Raw genomic sequence first — 9,566 nt, 5'->3', positions numbered from 1 at the left:
ATACAATGCAAATAGCGGGGTAACATGACCCAGCGTTGTCTCCTATTTGTGCCATTTGGATCCCTAAGCACAACCCTTTCCATCATGTATTTCCCTACACCAGGTTTAGTTTCTCAAGCTAAACCTTTAAACCATTGAAACATGTCCCTTGGTTCCTGCAGTGCCATGTATTTGTGCCATTGTCTAGTGGGTCACTAATATTGTTCACTCTAAGTCAAGACTTTCAGGGTTCCAGGTTATGGAGTGCCAGTAGGAGCTGCCTATGTTGCATACATAAATGGGTTTGTTTGTGATAGAGTTTGCTTCTGGTCTATGGAAACATCATAGGATCACAGGGCACAGTTCAAAAAACAGGTATGCCCTTTAAACCTTGCCCTGTTATCATAAATGTATCTTGGGCAGCCCTGGGATTGGCATAAGGTTTCAATAAAGCCCCCTTACAGCTCTGCATGACATTGTGAACTCACACCAGTACACTTTAACCTGCATCACATGACAATTAGATAGATGGTTGATAGATTACATTACTATAATAGTTAATAGATATACAATAGATAGATAATAGATAGTTGATAGATAGATAGATAGATAGATAATTGATAAATAGATGATAGATAGATGAAGATAGATAGATAGAGATAGATAGATAGATAGATAGATATATAGAAAGATAGGATGATAGATAGATAGATAGATAGATAGATAGATAGATAGATAGATAGATAGATGATAGGTAGTTAATAGATAGATAGATAATAGATAGATAGATGATAGATAGATAGATAGATAGATAATAGATAGATGATAGATAGTTAATAGATAGATAGATAATAGATAGATAGATGATAGATAGTTAATAGATAGATGACAGATAGATGACAGATTTAAGAGAGGTAAGCTTGTTAATGAAGGTGGATACATACAGTAGCTTAGTTGATAAATCAGATAGATGAAAGACAGACAGATGAAAGAGATGGCGAGACAGGCAGATATCAATAGAGCAATAAAATATGTGCAAAAAACAAAACCAATAAATACATTTCAATTGTTAATAAATTAAGAGCATGAATCCTTAGCCGGTTTAACACATTTATAAAGCAATACAATTTAATTAGTACAAAAAGTTTTCTTCCTTTTCTCCAGCACCCACTGGTAGACAAGTGATTTTGAGTAAAATTGCCAAAATTGCAATATTTATGAACAGAAAAACAATTGGCCACTCCTGGTTCACATGGTGGTGACCGTGTGAACCACAACACATCCCAGATCCAATTCCAGATCCAATCAACACTCCACTTATTTTCCCACAAGGTTCTGTCGGTTTTTTGGAACTGAAACTTAGATTTCATCCACCCCTGCTGTTAGATATGTAATCTATAATCTGGAAACGAATTATCCAGAAAGTCCTGTTTTCTCACAATATTTTCCATGGCAAAGCACGGGAAGCCATACTTAATTGTGCCGCAAGTGGAGTGCAGGAGAAAAGGTTGAAGCTATAGTAGAAACTTTGTGTAATGTTCTGGGCCCCCCACTTGCTGTACACATGAGCTGTGCAAGTTATTAAAAAAAGAAAATCAATCATAAACATAAACAACTCTGGCTATCCAGCCTGTAGTCCCCCAGTATACATTGATCTACAACTTCCAATCCCCCCTGTCAGTCAAAGGGATGATGGGAATTTTAGATCAGCTGATGCTGGAGAGCGGCGTGTTTTCTGCGCTATCCCTGCGCTATTATATATACTATTTCCTTAGGAAAACTATGAATATTCTGTACAGAAAAGGGAATACAAAATGTTCCACACTAAGCGGCTGTGAATCAGTCCATCTGCTGGTTTAACTAACTGCTGCTCATGTTTCTAGGCAACCAGTAATGTCCTCTCCGTGGGTAACTCAATATGATTAGGAAAGCGCATTCCTCTCAAAATAGTGACAGAGAGGAACTACGTTTTATGCTTCGACTTGGGCCCATTTTTGCTTTTTCGGGCTCCCGCTGTGCTGGGCTGAGTCCTTTCCTTGGCAGGGCTTGGTTTCTTTGACTTCGCTGGGTTGGCTTTCAGGGACTTCAATCCAATAATTTCACAGTACTTGTTGCACTGGTGTATGGCCTTGAACTGATCAATGAAAGATACCGAACAGTTCCCTTTAAATCCCTTGTACCTAAGAGGGGGGAAAAAATAGGTTAAATATATGTTAGACTGAAGAAGACAGCAGCAATCAACATAATATATAAATGTAGATATGTATATTTATAGGAGGGCAGATCCTCAGTCGGCATCAGTAGAAGCTTGTCAAGAAACACATCAAAACCCTGCTGCCACCAGAACTGGACCTCCTTACTGTTCGCATACCGTCAAAATCGCTCAACAGACAATGCAATAGCCACCACCCTCCATCTGGCCCTCTCTCATCTGGACAAAAAAGACACCTACGTTCGAATGCTGTTCATAGACTTCAGTTCAGCATTCAACACTATCATTCCTCAGCATCTGAGCCTGCTTGGACTGAACACCTACCTCTGCAGTTGGGTTCTGGACTTCCTAACCGACAGACCTCAGTCAGGATTGGAAACATCATCTCCAGAACCACCACACTGAGCAAAGGAGCCCCTCAAGGCTGTGTGCTTAGTCCTCTACTGTTCACTCTGCTGATGCATGACTGTGCCGCCATGCACCGCACAAATCACATCATAAAGTTCGCTGATGACACGACAGTGGTGGGTCTCATCAGCAATAACAATGAGTTACCATACAGAGAGGAGGTGAAGCGGTTAACAGACTAGTGCAGAGCCAACAACCTGTCTCTCAATGTAGACAAAACAAAGAAGATGGTTGTTGACTTTAGGAAGACTAGGCGTGACCACCTGCCATTGTACATCGAGGACTCTAATGTGGAGATCGTCAAAAGCACTAAATTCTTTGGTGTCCACCTGGCAGGAGAACCTCACCTGGTCCCACAACACCAGCTACTTAGCCAAGAAAGCCCAACAGCGCCTCTACTTCCTGCACAAGCTGAGGAAATCCCATCTCCCACCATCCATACTCAAAACCTTCTACAGAGGGACTATCGAGAGCATCCTGAGCAGCTGTATCACTGTCTGGGCTGGAACTGCACTTTCATGGAGCACAAGACCCTACAGAGGACAGTGAAGACAGCAGAGAAGATCATAGGTGTCTCTCTTCCTTCCATCACGGACATCTACACCAATCGCTGCATCCTTAAAGCCACCAGCATTGTGGCTGATCCAACACACTCCTCACACTCACTGTTCACACTCCTGCCATCTGGAAAAAGGTACTGAAGCCTTAGGGCCCTCACTACCAGACTGGGTAACAGTTTCTTCCCCCAAGCCATAAGGCTCCTGAATACTCACGGACCGGACAGATCTCTCACACACTCACACTCCATCTGACCTTACTATATACCACAACGTTACACAGCCACTGTACGCCATTGTATAAATAAATAGATGGAAATAAATTATTTGGAAATAAAAAGAGGGACAACATTTTTTGATCACGCCCATTTTTGTGGCCACACCCCCTAATTACCACGTTCATTTTACAACATTTCACAGATTATAAAAGTTTGAACATATTTCTGTTTTTTTTTCCAGTTATTACAGTTTTGCTAATGAAGGTGAATTGCCCTTTAAGTTGTGAGAAAGTTTTCCCAATGGACCTGTTATCTTATATTGTTACAATTACTTATTTGCTTATCTAGATACATTTGAATTGTTACACATGTATCTTATCTTCTGTTGTGACTGTTCTGTGCTCTCTGCCAAAAGCCAATTAAGTTAGAAACATTGTTTCTTTTTCTGGCTGTTCAGTGCAGAGAAAAAAGGGACTTTCCATTACCAATGAGGGACTGCAGGTTGAGCTGTCAAAAGAGGGACTGTCCCTCTGAAAATGGGACAGTTGAGAGGTAAATGTGTAGCTTTACTGAGTGTTTGTTTCCTAGATGGGGTCACTGACCCCCAATTCAAAGCTGGAAAGAGTCAGATAAAGATGGCAAATAATTAAAAACTATGAAAAAATAAATAATGAAGACCAGTTTAAAAGTTGCTTAAAATTGGCCATTCTTTAACATTTAAAAAGTTAACTTAAAGGTGACCCACCCCTTTAATTGCATAATTAACAGGATTTACAAAAAGCCACAAGAACAGTTATCACCCCTACAGGCTTAATATAGGGTTACGTATACTAAGTGTCCTGCTCGTGTAGTTTCTGCTCCTAGAATGACTCTCAGAAGAGCCAGGTATCAGCAGATCAGAATTTTTGCCCAAACATTGGCACTCCAATTTATCGTCAAAAGCGGTGGAGAGAAAAAACGATAAAGAAGAAAGAAAAGACTGAATAAGGGAAAGAAAAAGGGGGAATAGAACAGAAACAAAGGAGTAAAGAAGAGAGGCTGCAATGCCAAGAGAACATGGGAAGAAAGGAGGGAAATATTTTGGACAGCGAACCACTGACACCTACGTCAATACATTCCCTCCTATATTTCCATTTCAAAGTGACCAAACGCTAATTAATATTATCCGGCTTTCTGAATTCCCACATGAAAGAGCAGCTGCTTCCACATGTATAATATCCTGGCGAGAAGATAATTGGCAAAACTAACGATTCGCTTCAAAGATGTGACTCCCAATGACCTGCTTCATGAAAAGTTCCCTTTCTTCCACTAATTACCAGCAAAATGCAGATAAAACTCGTTAAATCTCTCCTGCCAAACACCAGGTACCCAGCAACTTGCATAAAGAGGCCACTCGGATATTCCTTTCAGCCTACAGCAGAGAGGTTTTTATTAAAAAAAAGCACTGGGGACACCAATAGGCCAAAAGGCTGTTTGCTCCAGTTCTGTGCGTTTCAGCTCATAAGAAAGTTTAAGGGTATATTTTTGGAGGCCTATAATTCTTTTTATTAAGGTTCAATTTGCATTCACTGATTCACATATCACGTATCATATCAGTAGATCCAAGATATAGATCTCCCTCATGGAGGAACTAGGGTTGGAACCAGCAGCCTCTCCTCGCTAAGGATATAAATATGGTGTTTGGTCTTGTGAAGGCAGAGGACCAGGCATTCCCCAAGCTTCTGGGAGAGAGCACATAAAAAACATCCTACGACATTCTTGTATATTATAGAGGACAAGGTAGTAAGTCTATAAGCTGAATTTTACTTTGAGAACTTGACCTGAGAGGCTGTTGTCTTGGTCAGTCACTAGAACAGCCTTTTAGAGGCAATGAGAACTACTCGTCTTTATTTCTGGATTTCTGCACCTCCCCAGGATCTCTGTCACTAGCACTGGCAGGAATGAATTACAAACACTAAAATATAAGTAACAATGGAAATAACTGCTTGCACTTACCCTTTAGATATTGTTGCTATGCCAACATCTGTCAGTTTCATTCCAACACCTGCAGAAAGGGGAAACAAACACAAAGTTGTTGTAATACATAAAGTTTAGATTGTTAGAGACCCATAAACCCCAGTGTGGAATTTGGCCTGGGCACCTCAACTGCAAGCCCAGCCAAAATCACCACCAGTAAACTGGCTGGGGCCTTCAGACAACATAGGGGTCAGCAACGTGCCTTTACTGTGACAGTGTACAGCACAATGGGTGCAAGGGAACCTACTTACCTGGAGACAGGCTTCTGTTTTTGCACCATACCATTCCAACTAAATGGTGTATAAGTGGATGACATAAAAAAATGGCCACTCCACACCTGCGTGAGGTTATATAGATGCAGATGCAATTTTGCACAATGTTGAGCCTAGTGACAAGTGTGATGAAGCTGCAATTTTAGTATAATACAGCATCATGGGAAAATGTTGCAATTTTTGGACTTTGCATGCAGTTAGTAAATAAAGCCCCCCATATCTCTATTGCAGCCCCTTTCCATAGACAAGCTGTTTCTTTTCAATTGTTTACAACTGTTGCCCTGCAGGCCCCCCGAAAAAGTTCCCAAAACCCTCCCCAGGCAGTGCAGCCCTGGCAACAGAGCAGAAATAACAGGGAGAGGTGCCACGAGGTGCATAGCTGCTCAGAGCCGCTCAGGATATGCAGAGCTCGTCCATATGAAATGCAGAGCATTAAATTACAATGCAACAGTCAGGATCCTCTTACCCTGCATATCAGTGACCAGTAAATTTCCATTGGTCTTCTCATATACCCAGTGCTGGAAAGTGCAGCATTTCTGCCCGGCCTCTGAGTCCTTTCTCAGGACATTGATCTCCTTCCCGTCCTTCACGGAATACTTGACAAAGTCCCCTATTAGTTCCTCCTCCACTGTTGCATATGGGATATTGTTTGCTGGACGATGGATGAGGAAGATCGGAATTATCCTGAAATAAAAAGATATATAAATATATAGTATATACAGTATATAGTAAGTTAACTCTCAGATACTCTGCTGGGAGTTGTAGAACAACAACAGCAAGAACATGCACATCCCTGATTTACATAGTCTTACTTCAGCACACCCTAAATATTCCAAACACCCTGTAGTTTTACTCAAAATAGCAGCAATTTAGGCAAAACAGGTGCAAAGTGCAAAACCAATGCACCCAATTGTTTGCACTTTGCACTTGCCCAAAAATGGAGTGCAAAAAGCTGAACCTTGCTCTGGTGCCGGCAGTGATTGATCGTGCTCCATTAAGCTGGGAAACAGGCTCTGAGATAAGACCTTCATGTCTCCACTTTTGGTCCCTATCGTGATTCGTAAGAAGAGAAGGTACATGATGAGCATGCGGGGGGGGGGGGTATTTGGTGTGATCCTGATGAGGAAGCCCAGTGGGCCCCAGACCCCCCAGTCTGACTGGTAGGATGGGTGATGGGCGGCAAATGGGCCCCTAACATTGAGACTCACAGGTGTAGGAGCAAACTGGGCTGCCTTGAGGCCAGCAGCACTGGCCCCTGTACTGTGCACTGGATTATTAATATTTGCCCCCTTATTGCTCATGCACTTGCACCTGTGGATATGTTTATCCTTTTATAATACACAAGAGCCATGAATCTCCTGTAAATAAAATCCTTATAAATGGTGCATAGTGATGTCATTGGTTATAATTGGAGCTTATTGAGGCCATTTCTGATGTCATTTCTGTCACATGACTCACTGAAACTTGGGTATTATAATAAATAAAGTACCCCCTATTGCTACGAGGATATTAGACGTCATTTCAGAGTTCCATGACCTGTATAAAAACTGGAAATCCTATTTGATATAATATCTTTATATTTTACATTTATTCACTAGACAATTGGTTGTAAACTAAGGTCCAAATCAGTAGAAAGTGGAAGGCAGCGTGAATGCCAATCAGAGTGGCAGAGTGAGTGCCAATCAGTAATGTAATAAAGGGTTTTCTGATTGTACAGTAACCCAATCATCATGCACTATTTACTGGTCAGCTGTGGGTCTGATTGGTTGCTATGGATAACAGGATGGGGAGAACTTAACTTTAACTAAAACCTAACTAAAGAACTAGGTAGAAATGTTGTACATTATGTTTTGTGCTTCTGTACCAGCCCAAGGCAACCACAGCCCTTTAGCAGTAAAGATCTGTGTCTCCAAAGATGCCCCAGTAGCTCCCCATCTTCTTTTCTGCTGATTCACTGCACATGCTCTGTGCTGCTGTCACTTACTGAGCTTAGGGACCCACTCACAATATACAGTACACATAGAATAGAAATGTCACAATATAAGGCTGATTAGTAATTAATACAGATAATTACTACATGGCAGCACAGAAACCAGTGCAATTAGCATCAGAATTTAATAATCAGCAAACCTGTAGCATCAGCTTATATTACAGGGGAAGCTCATTTTCTGCTGGATAATTAGTGACGAGCCCTAAGCTTAGCTTCTCAACAGCCAATCAGAGCCCACTGAGCATGTGAGTGTCACAGACACTTTCCAAGATGGTGACCCCCTGTGACAAGTTTCAAGTCCTGGATCATTGCTGCTATTGACAAGCTGAAACTTTAGCCTCATGCAATAAGTTCACTATATAAAATATGGCATTTTTAACCATATAAATGACCAAAATCATTTACTAAGTAAATACACTATGTGAAAGTTCAAGAAATCCGATTTAGAATTGTTTGTATAATGTAAATGATCATCTCACTATTCCTTCTGCAAGATCTCCCCTATCTCCCCTGCAGTTCTAGCTGAGGCAGCCATCTTGGATTTCACTGGCTCCTCCTACCTATATCTTCCCAGCCAACTGTAGCTCTGAAATCTCGCACATGCTCAGTTGAAATTCCTTGTTGCTGATCAACCCTTCTAAGCTATTTTCAAATCAGCCAAACCTCTGTGTTAGTTGCTGTACAGTAGTGCTGCCACCTGCTGGAAGTTAGTGTGTGTCCTTCATTTGCATAATAACATCACCAGCAGGGGACAAGATAGGGAAATCTCCTGATACTTCTAGTGGAGGAGTTTACTTAAACAAGGCATTCTGGGTAGAATACTCAAAGCAGTGTTACAATCTGAGCATGCTCCTGAAATTTGCATATTAGAGTCTCTGTTATAGTCACAGTATGGCCTCCCTCAGTGGAAGAACCCATTGGACAAAGTAAGGGATTTTTTTTAAAACCTGCAGTTTTTCCAAAAAACTATATATGTAGTTTGATTAAACGTGTTTAGCTTGTACTGGTCACATTGTTAATATGTGTTTGATTTTGGCTGTGATAGGTGCCCTTTAAGACTTTTTATTGCATTTCCCCAGGAGTTGGCTTCAATGCTAATCAAATTTCTAGAGATTTCTGGAAGACCAGTCTGAAATCCATTTAGGAACCCAAGGGGACTTTACATTAGACGGGTGACTGGAAATGTTTTGACATGGGCTCTGCTATATGGTTTGGTTTTTTGGATAATGGGTCTATTTGTTGGATCCCCTAACTTTTTTACCTGTGAACAACATTCAGATGTAGAAGGAGTTGGGGAGCTAAGCAAGCATGAAAAATGTTCCTGGGGTGCCAAATATCGGCTGTGATTGGCTATTTGGTAGCCCCTGTGTGAACTGGGAGACTACAGGAGTCTCTGTTTGGCAGTACATCTGGTTTTTATTAGACCAAAACTTGCCTCCAAGCCTGGAATTCAAATATAAACACCTGCTTTGAGGCCACTGGGAGCAACATCCAAGGGGTTAATGAGCAACATGTTGCTTAACTGGGATTCTATGGTGACCGGAACTCTCTGGATAATGGGTTTCTGGGCAATAGATTTCATTTTTGTATCTCTAACCCTGCTATATATTGTGGCCCTGACCAAATGACAGAGAGAGAGAGAGCCATGGTGGACGTAAACCCAAAAGAGCTGGAAACCATGGCCCCCAACTATTCCTTAATATGGATGATCAAAGCCACTCTCTCTTTGCTTCTATCAACTCCATGGCACTAAATGTACGGATTTTGTTTTCTGATCGGTCGGTGGAATGTTACACATGCATGCCAAGGATTTTACTGGAATTAATGTGGAGTCAAGCGATGGACAGACAGGAGCAGGTGGACGGCACCCGGGCAGCTTCAGAGGTTTCTGCACTATTTCAACATCCAAACGAC

The 9,566-nt window shown here is 41.4% G+C and overlaps 1 protein-coding gene across 2 annotated transcripts in view; it reads right to left on the bottom strand.

The window, feature by feature from the left end:
- Nucleotides 1-814: 814 nt before the first annotated feature.
- alpk2.L (alpha kinase 2 L homeolog) overlaps nt 815-9,566 on the bottom strand; it is a 62,383-nt gene continuing 53,631 nt past the window's right edge. For both annotated transcript variants that reach the window (XM_018266668.2, XM_041569896.1), the window contains exons 9-11: nt 6,129-6,346; nt 5,370-5,418; nt 815-2,159 (exon numbers count right to left, since the gene is read on the bottom strand). In XM_018266668.2, coding sequence (XP_018122157.1) covers nt 1,943-2,159; nt 5,370-5,418; nt 6,129-6,346 — 484 coding nt within the window. In that variant the 3' untranslated portion in view covers nt 815-1,942. The remainder of the gene's footprint in view (nt 2,160-5,369; nt 5,419-6,128; nt 6,347-9,566) is intronic.

The sequence above is a fragment of the Xenopus laevis genome, chromosome 1L (assembly GCF_017654675.1).
Source record: "Xenopus laevis strain J_2021 chromosome 1L, Xenopus_laevis_v10.1, whole genome shotgun sequence".
NCBI lineage: Eukaryota > Metazoa > Chordata > Amphibia > Anura > Pipidae > Xenopus > Xenopus laevis.
This window is presented reverse-complemented; position numbering and strand designations above follow the sequence as displayed.